The following is a 21,173-nucleotide window of genomic DNA, read 5'->3' on the forward strand; positions in this document are numbered from 1 at the left end:
GACGGGACTTTTTGACATGTGCAATGACAACAGTCTCAAACTGCATACTGTGACCTAATACTTACAAGTATTTACCGTCTCGTAAACTGGAACATAACTAAGTGTAAGAGGGTTATACTGTACATGAGAATCTTCCGTCTTTAGACCGCGTCTCATTTGTATGCGGTTTGAGGCGAGCTCGGGTGACACTTTATACACGTTATCCGTAACAGGTAAACAACGCAAAAACCGACAACACTTTAAAAACAAAACAAACAACAATAATTTGTTCATTCGTGGAAAGTTACTAGCGCTCATTCCTTCAGCGATTCTGAATAAACACACTTCCTATAATGCGTATATATTTTATATATATATATATGTGTGTGTGTGTGTGTGTGTGTGTGTGTGTGTGTGTGTGTGTGTGTGTGTAATCTGAAATGGATTAATGCTCAGTGGTCCATGAGGTCAGAAACGTTCTACACACCCTGTAGAAATCCACCACAGTGATAAAGCAAGCTCAAAAAAAGTTCATCTCGACTTTACCGCTTTTGGTTCAGGTGTTTTGACCAAAACGAGCAACTGCTGTCCAAATGGGAAATCTTAGAAGTGCAAATGCTGCCAAAAAAATTAATGCTGCGTTCTATGTGGAGCTGCTTTGGGTTTTGGGGCTTCTATCAAGTTTGATTCCAGTTACTGGTTAGAAGGACTAGCCTTGCTGGAGGTGGCGGTGATGGTGGAGGAATCCTCTTTGATGCGGTTCGTGTCGAGTTCTACTTCTGGCTTTCACAGCTCTTGTTTGGCGGGATGTCTTTTTGGACTCCATGTTTCAGTTTGGTCTTTTCGTCTTGGCGTTTTCAGGTCTGCATTTGAAAGTTTTTTGGGGTCTCTGTGTCTCAGCTTGGCAGCTTTGGATCCCTATGTCTGTCTTGTTTGTTTATTTGGAGGTCCATGACTCTGTTTCTTGGGCTCAGATGTTCTCCATTTGGCGTTTTTGATGAACTGCGCTTCAGTTTATAAACGTCAGAAGGTACGACAGCAGTCCCAACAGCAGTGGGATGAGGATAAGAAGACCACACCATGCAACGATGGCTCCTGTTCCCCATTGTAGGGTTTTTCTAGAATATTCTTTGGCTTTGTTCGGCGCTTCACCACCGTACTTCTTGTTGGACTCCCGAGTCTGGCGAGAATGAGAAAGAAGACACGAGGTTAAATGGAGGTGAGAATTATTTGTGTAAAAAAAAAATATCCGTTTTCGGTTTTCAGATGTGTTGAATTATAAAACGCTTGTTCTTTGACTGTGTGTTTTTTTAAAAATCTTTTTAATGAAGTGTGTCTAGAGGAATTAATGAGTTAAGTATTTGCATATTTTATGTTCTAGGATGGATTCTTAACCTTGTTGCAAAAGAGGGTTGAGCCTATTTTTGGACTAAACGGGAATTTAGTGCAGGGTCTTTAAGTCCTGATGTGAAGTTCTGGTCTTTCATACAGTCGAGCAGTATTTCCCAGGTCTGCGCTGCAGAACACCTTTATTTTAGTTTTCTTGCCTCAAAAAAGAAAGAAACCAATGGTGTACTGAGCAACACTCACCGAACGGTTCGGCCAAGAAAAACAACAAATGACAGAAACATTAGGAGAGCTGTGAAGAAACCCCCCCGCAAAAAAAAAGAAGTGACACCACCGACAACCTCCAGAGGGCAGGATCTGCTCATGATCCAAAGCATACAAGCTCGTCTGTGAAACATGGTGGAGGTAGTGTCATGGCTTGGGCTTATGAAACAGGCTCAAAAATCGTGTGGTCCGTTACAAACGGTCCTGTGTTTTATGTTGTTTAACACGTCTAGATGTAAACACCAGCGAAATAAAAGCTGAAACCCTAAACATTCGTCTCATCTCCGTCTTTTGATCTCAAACACAAACTCCGGTGGTGTATAGCGCAATCAAATGAATCAGCCTTTCTGTTCCGATACTTTTGGAGGGCACTGTATGCAAGCCTGCTTGTGTGAGTAAGTGTGTTTGTGCTAATAGTAGGTTAGTAATAATATGTTGCTGTGTGGTGGAATGTCAGTGTAAGGTGTGTGTGTGTGTGTGGGGGGGGGGGGGGGTGTTAATTACCTTAACTGAGTAAATGAGAGACACTATGCCAACACAGGACAGGCCGCATATGATGCTGCAGATGGCCAGTTTCCTGTAGTCTTTCACTGGAAGGTGTTGACCGTCAGAGCCTTTCTCTACATCCACCGACTTCTTCGTTTGGGTCAGCGGAGTGCTGATGTTTGATTCGTGGTTTAAGGTCGTCATTGTTTCCTACATTGGGAACGAACACAAACAACACAGCGTCATGACCAGTAACACCAGTGACTCATATTTACTGTATAGTCTCCGTCACAAGAGTCCTTTTTTTCTCCTCATGTCGTCTTTCGTTTTCATTTTGTCTTCGCGATAACATCCTCCCTTTGGTTTCACACACTCTCACACACACACACCAACCCCACAGTGTCATATCCTCATCTACTACCAAAACAAGCAACACTTGAGGTTACAGTGTGGCTTGAGGCTGTGAAAAACATCAACAGCTACCAAACTTTAAAATAACTTTTGTATTATCGGGGGAGAGAAAAAAAAAAAAAAAACATAAAAAAGGAAAGATAGTGTTTAAGTACTACCTTTAACGATACGTCCACCTTAACGACTTGCATTTCTGGAAGGAGCTGCAGAGAAATTAAACAAGAAGTCTGTTTTTTTTTTCTTCTTTCTTTTTTTTCTTCTCTACTTAAAGGAGTTGTACAGGAAACGTGTTTAGAGAGAGGAAATGGGGTTCGCTTTTTACACAGAAGGGAAGTTGCTCTTGAAACCTTGAGCTTCGATTAAAAAAAAAAGGAAGAAGAAGAATTCAAGAAAGAAGAAGGTTAGGAAAGAAACGTACAGGAAACAGCTGGACACTAAACTGCTGAGCAGGCAACTGTCCGATTACTTTTGACCCTGTGAAAACGGAGTACAGAGGACTGAAATTGTGTCGATGTCCAAATACTTATGGACCTGACTGTTTGCTGTAAGGTTAATAAGTAGCAATGGAAGCTTATTAACTTGTAGTTTAGCATCTCACACACGCACACACACACACACACACACACACACATAAAAAAAAAAACCCTTGTTTGGCTCGAGAACACAGTTTATACATGCACACTTCAATAACGGTGAATGTAAGAAGAAAAATAAAGAAAATTTGTTCTCTACTTTTAAAGTTTTGGCCACGCCTCCTACTTTCGTACGGTGGGTTAGACGGCTCGGAGAAGTGGCGTGATAATTTCGCGGTTTAGAAGCGTAGATGAGAGAAATATGGTGCTTCATGTGTGACAAAAAATATCATATTTTTGCTTTAGAGCTAATTATCAGCTCTAATTGTCGAATTTTTAAAAAAAAGAAAAAATTTTAAGCGAGAGAATACACCTCTATCAACGTCAGCCTTGTTCGAGAGTCTGTTTGTTGTTTTCGTGGTTTTGTTACTATTGCGTTTAGGGTGTGTGTGTAGGTGTGTGTGTGTGTGTTGCTTTGAGGTTTGTCAAGCCGTAAAAGCTGGATGATCAGGAAAATCCGTGTCATAGTGGCATCACAACGAAACTGTGGCACTGATACAAAGAGTTCAGGTTATACACACACACACACCCACACACATGCCGTGACACACTTTTACTGTAACACTATCAGTTTACCTCAGACTCACCTTTCTGTTTGTACACGGAGAGAGAGAGAGATACAAAAAGAGGACAGGAAAAATGAGAAACAAACGGGGGCGAGAATGAGGGAGAGACTGAGGAAGATAGAACGAGACGGGCGGAAAGAGAGACGGACAGACCGAGAGTGAGAGACCGGTAGAGAATATAGGCATAGATGGAGAGAGACAGACAGATAAACAGGTGGAGAGGAACTGACAGACAAAGAGAACGACTGAGAGAGAGAGACTACAAAAGAGACTGAGATGGAGAGAGACAGACAGAAAGAAACGGAGAGAGAGAGAGACTACAAAAGAGACTGAGATGGAGAGAGACAGACAGAAAGAAACGGAGAGAGAGAGACTACAAAAGAGACTGAGATGGAGAGAGACAGACAGAAAGAAACAGAGAGAGAGAGACTACAAAAGAGACCGAGATGGAGAGAGACAGACAGAAAGAAATGGAGAGAGAGAGACTACAAAAGAGACCGAGATGGAGAGAGACAAACAGAAAGAAACAGAGAGAGAGAGACTACAAAAGAGACCGAGATGGAGAGAGACAAACAGAAAGAAACAGAGAGAGAGAGACTACAAAAGAGACTGAGATGGAGAGAGACAGACAGAAAGAAACGGAGAGAGAGACTACAAAAGAGACTGAGATGGAGAGAGACAAACAGAAAGAAACAGAGAGAGAGAGACTACAAAAGAGACCGAGATGGAGAGAGACAGACAGAAAGAAACGGAGAGAGAGAGACTACAAAAGAGACCGAGATGGAGAGAGACAAACAGAAAGAAACAGAGAGAGAGAGACTACAAAAGAGACTGAGATGGAGAGAGACAGACAGAAAGAAACGGAGAGAGAGACTACAAAAGAGACTGAGATGGAGAGAGACAGACAGAAAGAAACGGAGAGAGAGACTACAAAAGAGACTGAGATGGAGAGAGACAAACAGAAAGAAACAGAGAGAGAGAGACTACAAAAGAGACTGAGATGGAGAGAGACAGACAGAAAGAAACGGAGAGAGAGAGACTGCAAAAGAGACTGAGATGGAGAGAGACAGACAGAAAGAAACGGAGAGAGAGAGACTGCAAAAGAGACTGAGATGGAGAGAGACAGACAGAAAGAAACTAACCTAAAGAACTAGCACGAGATCCTGCTAAAAATCTTGCGTGAACGTTTATACGAACTGTTTACGGAGAAATCCGTTCATATCCTGCTTGATAAATGAGGCCTGTTGTGTTCATTTGATATATATATATAGAGAGAGAGAGAGAGAGAGAGAGAGAGAGAGAGCTGATCCTCAAGTGTTCTAGACACGCAGCACATGCAGTATAATAAGATTATAACCCTGACTTGCAGTCCCCTCTGAAAGGCTTCAAAATGGCTCGCTTTTCTCCCACAGACGGCTCTCCGGTCTTCATGTTGGTTTATCCTTTTTAACAACAAACGCCGTCTTCACAGGTGAACCCCAGAGCTCAACGCAAGAGTAGACGTTCAGAGCTATTAACTGCTCAAACGATCAATCTAACAGGGCTCACCTGAGGCTACGGGAAACACCGGGCAGTCACATGTTCCAGTATTTTTGCTCACCAAAAACAAGTCGGGCGGGTGGTCGTCCACCGAGGTTGCCACGTTCTAAAGTTGTTTGTTTATATACAGGATATGAAATCTGATCTTTTTTGTCTCATATTTATCTTTCGATCCCAAAACAGAAGGATTAGCCTTGCCGTTCCAGTACTTTCGGAGGGGAAGCTACAGGTTGCTCATCCAGAGCGAGCATAAAGCCCCTGTAATAAGGGTTTATTATCAGAAGTGTATCTTACCACACCCTGTGGTCTACCTGTGTGTGTGTGTGTGTGTGTGTGTGTGTGTGTGTGTGTGTGTGTGTGTTACAGGACTGTGAGCTCTGTAGTTTCCAGCACGGTTTACACGTCTTGTTTTATGGGATGCTTTTTAAAGGCGCGGCTTCTGAGTCACAGCGGGGTTTCTACTGGGGGGAGGGGGGGGGGAGAAGGGAAGCAGTGGAGGGAGTGGGCGGGGGGGGATGGGCTACTTGAAAAAGTGACGTCAGGAGTTTCTTTCAAACAGAAAGCAAACGAAAAAAAAAGAGAGCGGATATGAGGAGATTTACAACCTGCTGATAATCAAACATTTTATTATCACATATTTTCTTCCCTTTCTTTCTTTTCCTTTCATCTATCCCTCTTTTTCTTTCCGTCATTCTGTCGCTCTGTCATTTTCTGTTGTCCTGTTGTTAGTTCTTTCTTTCTTTTCTGTCTTTCTCTACTCCCTCTTTCCTTTTTTATATTAAACTACTGCTCTTCTTTCTTTCTGTCTTTCTTTCTTTTCTGTCTTTCTCTACTCCCTCTTTCCTTTTTATATTAAACTACTACTCTTCTTTCTTTCTTTTCTGTCTTTCTTTTCTTTCTTTCTTTCTTTTCTGTCTTTCTCTACTCGCTTTCTTTTTTATATTAAACTACTACTTTCTTTCTTTCTTTTCTTTCTTTCTTTTCTGTCTTTCTTTTCTTTCTTTCTTTCTTTTCTGTCTTTCTCTACTCGCTTTCTTTTTTATATTAAACTACTACTCTTCTTTCTTTCTTTCTTTTCTTTCTTTCTTTCTTTTCTGTCTTTCTCTACTCCCTCTTTCCTTTTTATATTAAACTACTACTCTTCTTTCTTTCTTTTCTGTCTTTCTTTTCTTTCTTTCTTTCTTTCTTTTCTGTCTTTCTCTACTCGCTTTCTTTTTTATATTAAACTACTGCTCTTCTTTCTTTCTTTCTTTCTTTCTTTCTTTTCTTTCTTTCTTTCTTTTCTGTCTTTCTTTTCTGTCTCTCTCTACTCGCTTTCTTTTTTATATTAAACTACTGCTCTTCTTTCTTTCTTTCTTTCTTTCTTTCTTTTCTTTCTTTCTTTCTTTTCTGTCTTTCTTTTCTGTCTCTCTCTACTCGCTTTCTTTTTTATATTAAACTACTACTCTTCTTTCTTTCTTTCTTTTCTTTCTTTCTTTCTTTTCTGTCTTTCTTTTCTGTCTCTCTCTACTCGCTTTCTTTTTTATATTAAACTACTGCTCTTCTTTCTTTCTTTCTTTCTTTCTTTCTTTTCTTTCTTTCTTTCTTTTCTGTCTTTCTTTCTCTTTCGTTCTTTCCTGTCTTTCTCTACTCCCTCTTTCCTTTGTATATTAAACTACTACTCTTCTTTCTTTCTTTCTTTTGTCTTTCTTTTTTTTCCCCCCGACTTGAATTTTTTTTTCTCGGTACCCTTCGTGTAAAACATTTACATTGTTACACATTTAAGAGGTTGTAAATTACAAAACAAAACAAAACAAAAAAACCTCTGTGTGACATTCTTGTATGTTCGTGTGTGTGTGTGTGTGTGTGTTTACAGTGTGATGTAGGTAAATACGCAGGTGTAAGCCGAACTCTGATTACTGTTCAATCTGTGCCAACTCACTGCGGAACACACACACACACGCACACACACACACGCGCGCGCGTGTTTTTAGGTTTAGGACCTGATGTTGTGTTGAATGTTTCTGTGTCAGTGGTGTGGTGTGTGGAGAGTGAAGAGGAGCTGAGAGAGTTATATACTCACACACTCGTCAGGACTTGAAATCAGAGAAGGCTGAAATTCCTGCGCACGCTCTTCACCGTCTCATACCCACCCCGCTGCTGTACTCCGGGATCCGGACTTCTCCTGTGGGACTTCTGCTGTGGGACTTCTCCTGTCCTGGACTTCTCCTGTCCTGGACTTCTCCTGTGTGAGTTCTCCCGTGTGAGTTCTCCTGTGTGAGTTCTCCTGTGTGAGTTCTCCTGTGTGAGTTCTCCCGTGCGTTCCTGTCCTGGAGTTCTGCTCAGAAAGTCTGTACTGTAACTGTATATCCAATAAAAATCATAAATACTCAAATAAATAAATCCGTGTGTGAGAGAGCGAGAGAGACAGCGCGCGAGAGAGGTAGTGTGTGAGTGTGTGTGTGTGTGTGTATGCGCGCTCAGATTAAAGAAATATTTCATTTCCTTTGATACTTACCGTTCAGAGACACACCTCTGAGTGACGGAGTACACCACACCTCCTTTAAATCTCTCTCTCTCTCTCTATGTTCTGCCTCTCTCTCTGTCTCTCTTTCTCTCTATTGTCTCTCTCTCTCTCTCTCTCTCTATGTTCTGCCTCTCTCTCTCTGTCTCTCTCTCTCGCTCTCTATATGTTCTGCCTCTCTCTCTCTCTCTCTCTCTCTCTCTATGTTCTGCCTCTCTCTCTCTGTCTCTCTTTCTCTCTATTGTCTCTCTCTCTCTCTCTATGTTCTGCCTCTCTCTCTCTGTCTCTCTTTCTCTCTATTCTCTCTCTCTCTCTCTCTCTCTATGTTCTGCCTCTCTCTCTCTGTGTCTCTCTTTCTCTCTATTGTCTCTCTCTCTCTATGTTCTGCCTCTCTCTATTGTCTCTCTCTCTTGTCTCTCTCTCTCTCTCTCTCTATGTTCTGCCTCTCTCTCTCTGTCTCTCTTTCTCTCTATTCTCTCTCTCTCTCTATGTTCTGCCTCTCTCTCTCTGTGTCTCTCTTTCTCTCTATTGTCTCTCTCTCTATGTTCTGCCTCTCTCTATTGTCTCTCTCTCTTGTCTCTCTCTCTCTCTCTCTCTATGTTCTGCCTCTCTCTCTCTCTGTCTCTCTCTCTCGCTCTCTATATGTTCTGCCTCTCTCTCTCTGTCTCTCTTTCTCTGTCTCTCTCTCTATGTTCTATCTCTGTCTCTCTCTCTCTGTCTCTCTTTCTCTGTCTCTCTCTCTATGTTCTCTCTCTCTCTCTCTCTCTCTCCCCCCCCCATCTCTTACTGTCAAAGTCAAAAGGTTGCTTTACTGGAATGACAAATATTAACATTTGTAATGCTAAAGCTTGGGTACAGACACACTAGAAAATAACGACAGAAATGAATGAATAAGTAGAAACAAATGTACAAACATTCAACAATACAGACAAACAGAGCCACTATTGTGCGGCTGTGGTTCAGGTGGTAGAGCGGGTTGTCCACTAATCATAGAGTTGGAGGTTCGATTCCCAGCCCACGTGACTCTACATGCCGAAGTGTCCTTGGGCGAGACACTGAACCCCAAGTTGCTCCCGATGGCAAAGTTAGCGCCTCGCATGGCAGCTCTGCTACCACTGGTGTGTGAGAGTACGTGTGTGTGTGCATGTTCACTCCCTGTCCCTCACCTGGAGGCAGGTGTGTGTGTGTGTGTGTACTGTGCTGCTAGTTTGCGGCTCCCCCAGTAGGTGGGGCAGTTTGCCGGGGCCTGAGAAGCAGCTAAATTGGGGATGATTCTGTTCATGTTGGTGAAGAATTCGGTTGGGATGAGGTTATATTTAGTGATTAATTGAGGATGTCTGTCTCTATTTTATTTAGTGTGCACTGCTGGCACAGCCTCTTGTCTTTCTTTTGTCTTTGTTTTGGCACTTTATCTTCTTCTCTCTCTCTCTCACTCTCTCACACACACACTCTCTGTCTCTTTCTCTCACTAATGGTGTTGAAACATCCCACACAAACGTTCTTAATTTCTTAACAATGAAATAAAGCGCTTTCTTTTCCCCTAAATAAAAATCCTTCTTAGAAAACCCTTTAGATTCGAATCCAGTTTGACACAATCTGGGCTGCAATGATCGATGTTTCACAAGTCTGGAAAAGCAGACGCTTGGCCAGGAAGAGGAAATCCCCACGACACAACCGTTCTGTTTTCCTGTGCCTTTCAGTAAACCCTCTACTCAATCATTTATTTATTCCTCTGATCTCTCTTAACCTTCCTTTATACGCTTCATTGTAGTCTATTTAAAGCCCACTGAATTACCTCTGTGTATGAAATATGCTCTGCAAATCCATCCATCCATCTTCTACCGCATACTCCTTCTTCAGGGTCACGGGGAACCTGGATCCTATCCCCATCGGGCACAAGGCGGGGTACACCCTGGACAGGGTGCCAATCCATCGCAGAGTACAATCACATACACACTCATTCATACACTACGGACACTTTGGACATGCCAATGGACACTACCATGCATGTCTATTGGACACTACTGGACACTATTGGACACTACCATGCATGTCTTTGGACTGCGGGAGGAAACCAGAGTACCCGGAGGAAGCCCCCGCAGCACGGGGAGAACATGCAAACTCCGCACACACAGGGCCACGGTGGGAATCGAACCCCGGACGCTGGAAGCGTGAGGCGGACATGCTAACCACTAAGCCACTACACTTACATTCTTTCCCACAGCTTTATTTATAGACCGCTCTTCTCTCTGTCTCGGCTCGCGTTCAGGTTCATCTCAGTTCATGCATTTCTGACTAATTTTGACCAGCTAGTCAAAAACTTTCTTTTTTTAAAATAGACAGTTTTCAGATATCGGATATTTTCCATCCATAGTTTCCACAAAATGTGAAAAGGAATATGTATATGTATATGTATAAGTGACCATCGTCAAGTGGTTATATAAGACCAACTCCTTACTCAAATGCAGACTTACCACACACTGAACGGGTTTGCACTCGTCTACATCAGGGATTGTTGTTCTTACTCAGACTACATCTTTACGGGGTTACACCAGAAGATTATATGCTGCTGGTATGGTATGGGAACCTAACTCTACAGCTTAAATCTAAATAAGTGCACCTGGTGTTGGGAGCATTGAAAATTGTTGGGCAAGAAAAACATCTTAATCTTCAAGATTTCTATGAGAAATGCATTCTTAATCGGGGAAAATAAAGTATACATTAACTTTTAATATTACCGATTATAAACATTTTAAGAAATATTTTATTACTAGTTTTATTACGTACACCAAGCCTAAATGCCACTGTATTTGTTTTTTTTTTTTTCAACTTTATTAAGCATTTTGTTCAAGAAATCTGTCACGATCCAGAACGTGATGGAGTTGAGGACGGATGCAATTGCAGTAAAAGACTTTATTAGAGAGATAGGCAGAGAAATCCTAATCAGTAATCCAAAGCGTGGTCGAATAACTTGCAGAAGGTCAGGCGGTCAACAACCAGGCGTAAATGGGGCGAAGCTAGAATCGAAACGAGAAACGAGAAACAAGGTCAAACAACAAGAATCGAAACGAGAAACGAGAAACAAAGAACCGCTTGGTAAGGACATAAACTCAGTTCTACACAAACTGCACAGAGACACAAGGGGTTTAAATGACAAACGTAATCATGGGTTAAACACTGGCAGCTGAAAACAATAATGCCACACACTCGGGAAACAACCAATGACAAAACAGGGGCGGAGTCAGAACATAACCATAACAAAAGCACGTGTCCAATGTAAACAAATGTCACTGTCATGAAAGACCGAAAAGCGTGCGTTCGCTAATCCCTCACGCGCCTGGCTCGTGCACGCGCATGCACTTCGGTTTTCCGAGCACACTGCAATAGTGCAGCACTGACAGCAGAGGAAATCATGACAAAATCTGTCCATATTCAATTTCTATAAAGCTTTATTTTCTGAAACACAATCCTATATAATTAATAAGTGGGCATTTCCTTAGTTGATGTAATGACTCACATTGAAATAATAACTGTTTCCTGGAGTTATGCTGATTACTGTCACGTCACTTCTCTTAGTTATTTTCACAAGCTTTGTTGTTTCTCATGAGTCAGGTCAGGTTTGCCCTTTTTCATCAGTTTTGAAATATCCCCGTGGGAAAGCAAACAATAGAAACTATCACACTGCAATTACCACATACATTTTTGAACTCAAGTATCCTTTAGTGAACAGTGGATCAGTTCAACAAACAGACTTCATATAAAACCATAATGAACTTTCTTTTCTCACACTATCCGTCGTTCCCCAGATGAGGACGGGTTCCCTTCTGAGTCTGGTTCCTCTCAAGGTTTCTTCCTCATATCATCTTAGGATCTTAGGGTCATCTTCTTCCCCGCCACCGTCGCCACGGGCTCGCTCAATAGGGATAAATTCACACACTTAAAATCTCTATCCTGTGTTTATATGTTTCTGTAAAGCTGCTTTGAGACAATGTCCCTTGATAAAAGTGCTCTACAAATAAAATTTAATTGAACTGAAAAACTATCACAAAAATTCTAATGTTTTCCACTACAAATACCATTACAAACCATCAGATAACCGTTAAAACCATTACCATTATTGGTCCTTAATGGTATCCACTAGTCATAACATGCCACCAATCGAAGGCAGCAAATTACCAGTAGAGACCCACAGGGACCATTAGAGTTTCCATTAAAACCAATACAATTCCCATTATAACCATTAAAACCATTGCAAATTCTATGAGGGTTTCTATTGTTTGTTTGTTTTTTTTTCTTCAGCAGAGCTATTTGAGTTTCATTTCATCCATAAAACTATATAAAATATTAAGTCAAGACAAGTCAAGTGGTTTTATTGTCATTTCAACCATATACAGCTGTTACAGTACACAGTGAAACGAAACCACGTTCCTCCAGGACCACGGTGCTACATACAAGAATAGCAATATAATAAAAATGATGTGAATGTAAACATACATACTATGACATAGTATTTAGCAGATTAGTTTATACCATATATGGACATAGCAGTTATTGCAGCAGCAGCCAGGTGAAGAGGATAGTGGTGACAAGAAATTAAATATGATATTTTTATAAGTACAGTAGCAGCAAAATTACAGGCTGACAGTACAGAAATGTGCCAAAATTGCAAGGGGGTGGGATGATGTTCAATGTGTGTGTGTGTGTGTGTGTGTGTGTGTGTGTGTAAAATGCACTTGTCATCAAGGTAAAATGTTTTTAAAAATAATTCCAGTAATAGTATTTCATGTAAAAACCTGCCCATTTGGTGGCTTAATCACATTTTAAAAAATAATTCTCAGTGGAAAATCCGTTTGTTTACAACATTTTATAGCCTATGCAAATTTGTGTGTCTCTGTGTGTGTGTGTATATATTTTATATATATATATATATATAAAAGAACATTACATTCAGTGTAAAAAAGATCTAATTCTTGTACTGATGTATATTTTTAATTCTGATAAAAAATAATAATAATAATAATAATAATAAATAATCACACATTCTCTAAACCGCTAGAAATACTTTAGGACTGTCACTTCCTGAGGAAATTCACTTCCGCCATCTTGTTATTCTGTTCTATTCTATTGGTTAAGCCTGGACCACACGTCACATCCTATTAGCCAATCAGAAAGCACGCTGCCTGAACGACGTGGCGGCGAAGACAAACAAGGAAGTGGATTTTGGTAATCGCGGTGAGTGAATGCGAGTTAGAAATAAAAACATCTATTCAAACTTTTGTGCAGGAATTATGATGTGTGCGAAAATAAAACATTATTTATACTAAAAAAAAAAAAGTCATAAAACCCGAAATATTGGCCGTGTTTTAAACGAAAGATGTATAACACCTGTATATTCAAGTTGAAGCTTAACATCTAATGCCTAACATGGCTGCATTAAGGGCGCACTGTTTTATTTTGATTTATTTTTTTATTTTTTATTTTTAAGCGATTAGAAACACCACCTGAATAGAGATGTGTCCCAAACTGCATGCCACATAAAGATAACCAATGAAGCAGCACCCTAGCCTGGGGCAGGGGACATATTAAATGTAAACCTGTTAATTGATAAGTCTGGGCAATTATACACTTGTAAATGAAAAAAATATATATATATAAATGAAGTCTATCCTCAGTGGCATACTAACTTTAATCAAATCTTCAGTTGTAGATATTAATGATTCAACCTTACAAAATCCACAACTTTTAGTACAAGGTCTTTCCATTTTTGATAAACGCTTTAAGCGTCATTTTCATAAGAAGCTCCATTATTGTCGGATCAAATCCACCATGTCAATCCAGACGGCTTAAACCTCACTATTTATCATCTGGACATGACTTTATAAACATAAATCTGTTATCTCTACCTAGGCTAGGGTCGACTTTACGATGGACATGTGACGACAACATGGCAGTTTGTTTACAAAACCCTCATTCTTCTGAAAAACAGAATTAATCACACCATTAATCGTTTGATAACTTTAGCATTTTTAGATATTTTTTACATTCACAAGAGGAGAGAAACTCAAACACACACACAAAAAAAGAAAACCAACCCTTATGTAACACTGATCTTAGGGTGTACTTTTAAACCCTTTCCAACGTGAGAATACAAAACAACAAAAAAACTTATGAAAACGGTAAAAATTCTAGAAGCTTTTCAAATTTATAACTGCCCAAACATTAATATGATCTTTTCTATTGTTGTTGTTAGTGAATTAAAATACTAATAAGGTAAGCGACACACTATTGGCTATTTTAAAAGTGGGCGGAGCCACTCCATATGTCCTGCCCTGACTACCTGTTTCAGTGGATGGTGACTTTAAAATATCGTCCCTGTCTTCTCCAGTGTCTTTTTTTTTTTACCCTCTCTCTTCTTAAAACACTTTAGAATACTCCTCTGTATTTGTAATGATCGCAGCTGGTTTTCAAATCTCAATAAAACTGGCTGACACAGGTTACATGAATGGATAAATGCTATTGTAGACATGTAAATGGAATGATTCGTGTGCACAAACACTTGCGTTTAACCACGACGTCTCAACATCTCCATCTCCGGCGGCTTATATACAGTGACGTTCCACAGAGCGGGAGGAAATTCAGACTGGTCCAATCAAGAAGTTGGGGGCTTCATTGGTCTAATTAAACCCCACACCTTCTATGTTGTATTTTTATGTTGGCGTGATATTTAATTTGGCGTGAGATTTACTTGAGAGTAAATGCGTGAGACTTGGCAACCCTGGCGTAGGGCAATAATTCCCAACCCTGGTCCTGAAGAACCCACGACTGTCACACTGGAGGTGTATTAGGAGTAGGAAAACACAAAAATGTGCAGGACAGGGGGTTCTCCAGGATCAGGAGCCTGTGCCTTATAGATCCGTATTTCAGCCTGCATACTCAGCTCATTTCTTCTTCTTTGCGTTTCTCTTGTTTCTACCAGGACATGGCGGACGGAGGCGGAGGAGTGATTGCAACCGAGAAGTACGGCTCCTGGGAGTCCTGGAGATACCGGGTAAAGGATGGAGGGATGCGGAGAGAGAGAACAGGACAGGAACGAGTAACTAGAGGGAAATCAATAACCGATGCGTTCAAGGTGCGTCACCTCTGTCAGTCCTTATACAGGTGTGCTACACTACGGAGTATCGTAGAAAAAATTACGACGTACGATACGTAATTGGACGTCTTTGAGCACTTGAAAGCATTAAGGCCTTTCCTTCTCTAGAACGTTTTCCTGCCTCAGGGTTACCCCGAGAGCGTCAGTGAGGATTATCTGCAGTATCAGTTATGGGATACGTTGCAGGTTAGTTACACATTGGTGATTGTTGGAATCTTGGTAATGTTAGTGCACTCAGACTTAAAGATGGACGCCTCCTTTGTGTTTTTTTCCTCTGTAAGGCTTTCTCCAGCTCTCTCTCGGGCACACTCGCCACTCAGGCCACACTGCAAGGAGTCGGAGTCGGTAATCAAGAAGCCACGGTTGCTGCAGCGACAATGACTTGGTTACTCAGAGGTGTGTGTGTGTGGTTTTGTTGGTGCTGATGTGCATGAATACGTTAATAAGAATTGTTTTCTTTTTCCTCTTTCAGATGGAACAGGGATGTTGGGGAGAATCCTTTTCGCCTGGTTTAAAGGGTGAGCGTTCGCAAGCTTTCTGACGCTTAGTCGCGTTAATACCGTGTAATACGTGTGTGTGTTTCTCTCTGGGGGGGGATAGATTTAATGCGGCAGTGATTCACTACGGTGCGATTCAGATCCATTTAAATACGAGTTTTGTTGTGATTAAACCAGCTGTTGTTATCCTGTAACAGGAAAGAGTTTTACTCCTCTCATACTACAGCGATTACAATATTTACATTTATTAATGAACGACGTGTACTTTTTATCCATTTCTAGTTGCTAGAGGTGGAACGATACTGGATTATAGCGAAAACTAAATTGAGCGTTACCTTCCCGTAACCGATTAATCAACCGATGGCTTTTAAAACGGATACCCAATGAAAACATAACACTAAAAGTATAATATTGCTGAACTTTATTATAAAAATAAACAGTACTGAGTGTACCATGAAAATGTGCTGTACTTTTTTTTAAATGAAATGAATGTTAATATACATTAACTATGAATAGATATTAAAGTAAGTAAAAGATGTACATCCAAATTGAACCAAAAAGTAACACTCCAAATAAGAAATAAAAATAACGACGTCCAAAATGAATTTTTTTTAAAAAACACTTCGAATAGCACAACGGAATTTGCCAGCGATAGTTTTTATTTCGCCTCTAGAGGCCGCTCTCGTGCTGTATAATAAACGACAGCGGACGCTTCTCAGACGCTCACGCAACGGACGCAACCGGGAAAAACGATCGGTGTGGATTTTCGCCGATAACCGATAGGTGCCGATTGATCTGCAAAACCGATCGGTCTCTAATAGTTACAATTAAATGTCGTGGACTGTTTTTAAACAAGCTGGTTCCTGTTGTTCCTCATCAGCCTCTCTCTCTCTCTCTCTTTTTCTCTTTTGAAGTTAATAAGACCAAAAAAAAAAAAACCCGCCCCAAAAACGCAGCTCGTCATGTTACCTCTGATTGTTACAAAGCGCTGACACTGGAGACTCCTTCCCTAAATGTCAGATAAACATCTCCTTACAGAAAGCTTCATCATCTCAACTATTACGCGATTCTTACGAGTCCCCGTGAAACGAGCCGTTGCTATAGAAACGACAACGTATTAGAATCCGGCGTTCAAACGTCTCTGTGGTGTAACACATCGCCGTCCTCTTTTTATCTTTCTCTCGCAGGAGCAAACTGGACTCGGAAGCCAAAAAATGGAGGTGAGGAGCGATGAGCGGTTTTGGAAATGTTCCTCCTTGAAGATTCGAGAGGTTCAGGGTAACTTTGCGGTTTTTAAACCTGTTCCAGGCTTTTCGCTGACGTTCTCAACGACGCCGCGATGTTAATGGAGATCACCGCGCCTCACTTCCCGCCTTTCTTCACGCTTATTGTTTGCATGGCTGGAGTGTTTAAGGTAACAGGGCGTGGCCTAAAGTTTAAAAGCCACATTGTATGTCAGAAGTGATTCTGCCGAGAGTTTCCATTTGATTTGTGTATAAATGTTTAGTATAACTGAGCTGAATGCCATTTCGATGTGAGCGCATGATGATTCAGGCGTGCAGTTCGCACGCCGCTAACCCGGATGACATCGCCTTCCGTTATCGATTAGCTAAGGAAGGAAAAAGACAACACTAAATATTTGCGGTGCATTGTGGGATTTGATTAAAATGGATATTCTGAAAGTTTTCCGCACGCACTTTTGCCTGGAGGTTGAATTCAAATTTGATGACGGATGAGTTTACCGAGTGTCTTCTTTTTTCGCTCCAGTCGATTGTGGGCGTGGCCGGAGGAGCGACAAGGGCGGCGTTAACTGTCCATCAGGCTCGTAGAAACAACATGGCCGACATCTCTGCTAAAGACGGCAGTCAGGTTGGTCCCTGCGGCTGTGTCTCCGCCTCTGATGCGAATGATGGAATTTTTTCGAACGGGATCGTCAGTCTTAAAATGGCTGGCGCTTTGTCGGAAAATGATTCTTAGTTCTTCTAACAGGAAACGCTGGTCAATCTGGCAGGACTGCTGGTTAGCTTAGTGCTAATCCCGCTCGTCACTGGTAACCCCGTGTAAGATTTTCATAAAAGATCGTTTATTTATTTCTTTTTAAATCCGTGTGTGTTTTTTGTCTGCATATAAGCTGCAGTATTGATTTGTGCTGCCTTCGTTCTTCGTCCTCCTCAGGCTGACGTTCGTTCTCTTCTTCCTCTTCACCGCACTCCACCTGTTTGCCAACTACAAAGCTGTCAGGTCTGTCGTCATGGAGACGCTGAACGAAGCTCGTCTGGCAATCGTCCTCCGTCGGTACTTGCTTGACGGACAGATCCTGTGTCCAGCGGAAGCCAATCGGAGCGAGCCGGTGTTTCTGGGTAAAGCCCCTGCTCACTGTAATGTAAAATAGTTTATCGTTTTTGATTGACGGCTGTGTCCGTGTTTTGAACCGACACCCTGGAAGCCCCGCCCCCTTCTTCGCTGCGCCCATGCAGCACTCCTGCTTTCTCTTAAAGAAAATGGGGACATTTAGAGTTTACATTAGTGACATAGTTGGTTACTATAGAAACGATAATGTATTAGAATGAGCGCATTGATATAAACCTGTGATTTTTTTTATTATTTATATATATATATATATATAAAGCTCTGATTGCTGTCAGAGCTGTACCTTCTGACCAAACCGATCCGAGTATAAAGATGTCTCGTGTTCGAACTGTGATGGAGTTGCCGTCGGTTTGAACCCGGAGCGCCTGTTTCTGTTCCTCATGGACGTCCTTCTTTTTAGAGTTCAAAACGGCAGTACCTGTCAGACTCGGGGTCCGACTGGGAGACGTCATCAAACGGTACGTGCGCTTCTCTGCTAGTTTATTCCTCAGACCACCCGTGATAAATCGGATAAATAAGACGAGCGGCTTGTTTCGTCTGTCCTTTGTAGGCCTCAGGAGCTCCGGCTGGCTTTGAGGAACAACACCAGGTCCTACATCATAGCCGTACAAAACGGTAATTTTAAATGTAATACTGCGTTCATATTTACAGAGGCTGTGTTCACATATATATATTTATATATATTTCTTAACATGTGTAAATATTTGTATTAACATAAAAAGATTCAACAACCGAGACATGAACTGAACGGGTTTCAGAGACGTTTGAGGAACAGAGATGGAATAACGCGTCCCTGAATAAAGTGGAGGTCGATATTAATAGGAACAGTCAGTATCTGGTGTCCTCCAGCTGCATCTCATCCTCACGGACTGCACCAGATGTGTCAGTTCTTGCTGTGAGATGTTCCTCCACTCTTCCACCGAGGCATTTACAAGTTCTCCATCACGTCTGGAGGGACGCGCCTTTACACGTAATTTTCCACCGCGAGGACGATCAGCTGTCCTTCCTGTCTCCCTGTAGCGCCGTCTCGGGTGTCTTACATTCCAGTTTATTTCTCTGAACACTGCGGCAGGTCTACGGCATGTTCACGCAGGTGAGCAGGAACCCTAGACATCGTTCAGGAGAAAGGTCTCTTTAGTGTCCTGACTTGTTGTAATCGAGCGTAATCGCCTTCCGCCTGTAAACCGTTCGTGTCTGTAGGGACTGTTCCACAGGTGCAGGTGCAATAATTGTTTACGGTTCATCGAAAGAGCTGTAAAGATTTATTAGGATTTTACTAAATTATCTTTAAAATACAGCCTCCTGAATAAGGGACGTTTCTTTTTTCTTTTTTTTTAAACACTACTGCTTTTCACCGAATCCGGTAGGATTTAATCACGATTTCATACGGACGTGTGAGAGACTGGAATACGTAAAGGAAAGGGACGATGTATTATACCGGGAATAAAACCCTCTTCTGTTATGCTGTTAGAGGAAAATAATCAGCGGCAGGGTAGAGTGAGGAAGAGGCCTGGAGTCGATGATTTTCTTGTAACAGAACGTTGTCCTGAAGGCTTTATTCCTCTTACACTACAGCGCTTTTCCATTTCGTTAAAGAACGACACGACATTAGTATTTAACTGTTTATAGTTTATATGAAAATAGTCCAAACAAAATGGCCGCCTTTTCACTTTAATCCCTCTTCTTCTTCTTCTTCTTCTTCTTCTTGTTCTCGAAACGGGCCGTGACGAGGCCTGCTTTATTAACTGTGCCGCTCGGTCGGCGCGTAATGGTATTCATGTGTGTTGATTTGCTCTGTAGGGAGTGTGTGTGTGTGTTTGAGCGCTGATGCGGCGGTGCGCGATGAGATCATGGCAGCGTGTCAGGCCGTGTGCGTCAGCGCCGCGTTACGCTCGTCACCACAGCACGGAGCTCTCGCGCACCTGTCCGAGATCAGAGGTAAGAGACGAAGTGGCTGAAGTCTCATTTCAGAAATTCTAAACATGAATGCTTAATAATAATAATAATAATAATAATAATAATAATAATCCCTTTTGCATGTTCTCCCCGTGCTTTGGGGGTTTCCTCCGGGTACTCCGGTTTCCTCCCTCCGTCCAAAGACGTGCGTTGTAGGCCGATTGGCGTTTCCAAATTGTCTGTAGCGTGTGAACGTGTGTGTCCAGGGTGTCCCCCGTCCCTGGGATAGGCTCCAGGCTCACCCCGTGACCCTGTGTAGGATAAGTGGTGTGGAAAATGGATGCATGGATAGATCTTTTGTTTATAATAAATTAAAAACGTACGTGCAAATTTAGAATAATTTAATAACCGGTATACTAAACGTACTTTACGTATATCTCTTCTTTCGCTGTAAAGTGGGCGGAGCTTGTATGGCGATTGCATAATCGCCGCTTTTTGGCTCATTCCTCTCAGACTGCTGTTTTCAGTCAGTGGTCCTCATTAGAATATTAGGCCACACCCACCCGAGTGAACTTATCTTTTCTTTTTTTTTTCTTTTAAGCGGTGCTGGATATTTAATAGAACACACGTTTTTATCTCATTTTGTGGTATTTCTAAAGTACTGAAGAGCAAGGTGTCACGCTGGACGACGTTAACGTTATCGTTTGTTCCAGACTCGTGGGAAATGGTTTCCGAAAGTCACAAGCTGATGGAGCGAATTTTCCTGCCCTTTCTCACAGGTATGAAAGTGACGTTTCAACATCGAATCATCTACTACCAGATCGATTTGATAAAGAACGACTCGTCGTAGTTTTTATCCACTTCTGGTTACTTCTTAACGGTGTCGTACACCCCCAAGACAAGTTACTTCCTGTTCTCACTTACGTCATAGCAGCTATACGCTCTTCCCTCACCAGCCTCTGGTTTTTCTCTTTATTGACGTTTAAAGACTAAAAAAAAAAATAGACGGCGTGTCATGTTAATGTGTTAACTCATCCGTCCTGAAGACTTTGACCCTCTGACACTGGAGACTCCTTCCGTTAATGTTAAATAAACCTGTGATTACTGCTGTTATAGAAAGTGTATCGACGCCTTCTGACCAATCAGAATCAAGAATTCAACCACGCAAATTTGTTCGTGGTGAAATCTTATCGTTGTTTACTTGAGGCAAGTCTGGTTTTTCTTATTCCCGACCCATAAATAAATAGATAAACCCATGTCGTACTCAGGTCTGGAGAAAGCCGGGTGGCAGACGGACCGGACGCTGCTGCAGTGGGACGAGTGGAGAGCGGAGTGGAGGAAGAAAGGCGGCTGAGACAACGAGCCGAGACCTCGATTCTGTGTTTCGGGACATTTTCAGTCGTGAGGGACCCAGCGCTGCTGAACACGGCTATTCTTTCAGCTTGTTTTGAATAAAAGCGAGAATGGAGCTTCTGGGTTTCGCGTAATTATTCAAAAGAAAACCAAACCAAACCCAGATCTTCACCAGGGGAG

At 41.7% G+C, this 21,173-nt stretch overlaps 2 protein-coding genes across 2 annotated transcripts; one reads left to right on the forward strand and one right to left on the reverse strand.

Moving 5' to 3' along the window:
* Positions 1 to 378: 378 nt before the first annotated feature.
* Positions 379 to 7,866, reverse strand: LOC128603366 (transmembrane protein 265). The gene is made up of 3 exons (XM_053617733.1): positions 7,287 to 7,866; positions 2,095 to 2,286; positions 379 to 1,159 (listed from the first exon to the last, which is right to left on the reverse strand). Exons 2-3 carry the CDS (start codon positions 2,278 to 2,280, stop codon positions 989 to 991), a joined length of 357 nt encoding a protein of 118 aa, XP_053473708.1. The 5' UTR covers positions 2,281 to 2,286; positions 7,287 to 7,866; the 3' UTR covers positions 379 to 988.
* A 5,022-nt stretch (positions 7,867 to 12,888) lies between these two features.
* rusf1 (RUS family member 1) lies at positions 12,889 to 21,109 on the forward strand. The gene is made up of 15 exons (XM_053617792.1): positions 12,889 to 12,959; positions 14,704 to 14,856; positions 14,986 to 15,063; positions 15,159 to 15,273; positions 15,350 to 15,395; positions 16,562 to 16,594; positions 16,683 to 16,788; positions 17,142 to 17,243; positions 17,364 to 17,434; positions 17,550 to 17,734; positions 18,145 to 18,202; positions 18,295 to 18,359; positions 19,545 to 19,682; positions 20,354 to 20,419; positions 20,909 to 21,109. The coding sequence occupies exons 2-15, from the start codon at positions 14,707 to 14,709 to the stop codon at positions 20,992 to 20,994; spliced, it is 1,299 nt and encodes a 432-aa protein (XP_053473767.1). The 5' UTR covers positions 12,889 to 12,959; positions 14,704 to 14,706; the 3' UTR covers positions 20,995 to 21,109.
* Positions 21,110 to 21,173: the final 64 nt, after the last annotated feature.

This window comes from Ictalurus furcatus, chromosome 2 (assembly GCF_023375685.1).
Source record: "Ictalurus furcatus strain D&B chromosome 2, Billie_1.0, whole genome shotgun sequence".
In the NCBI taxonomy this organism is placed as follows: domain Eukaryota; kingdom Metazoa; phylum Chordata; class Actinopteri; order Siluriformes; family Ictaluridae; genus Ictalurus; species Ictalurus furcatus.

Coding starts and splice junctions, on each gene's coding strand:
- LOC128603366 (XM_053617733.1), bottom strand. CDS start 2,280: ATGACGACCTTAAACCACGAATCAAACATCAGCACTCCGCTGACCCAA. Junction 1,160..2,094: donor CTCTCATTTACTCAGTTAAG/GTAATTAACACC, acceptor CATTCTCGCCAG/ACTCGGGAGTCCAACAAGAA.
- rusf1 (XM_053617792.1), top strand. CDS start 14,707: ATGGCGGACGGAGGCGGAGGAGTGATTGCAACCGAGAAGTACGGCTCC. Junction 16,595..16,682: donor TCGGAAGCCAAAAAATGGAG/GTGAGGAGCGAT, acceptor AACCTGTTCCAG/GCTTTTCGCTGACGTTCTCA. Junction 17,435..17,549: donor CTCGTCACTGGTAACCCCGT/GTAAGATTTTCA, acceptor CGTCCTCCTCAG/GCTGACGTTCGTTCTCTTCT.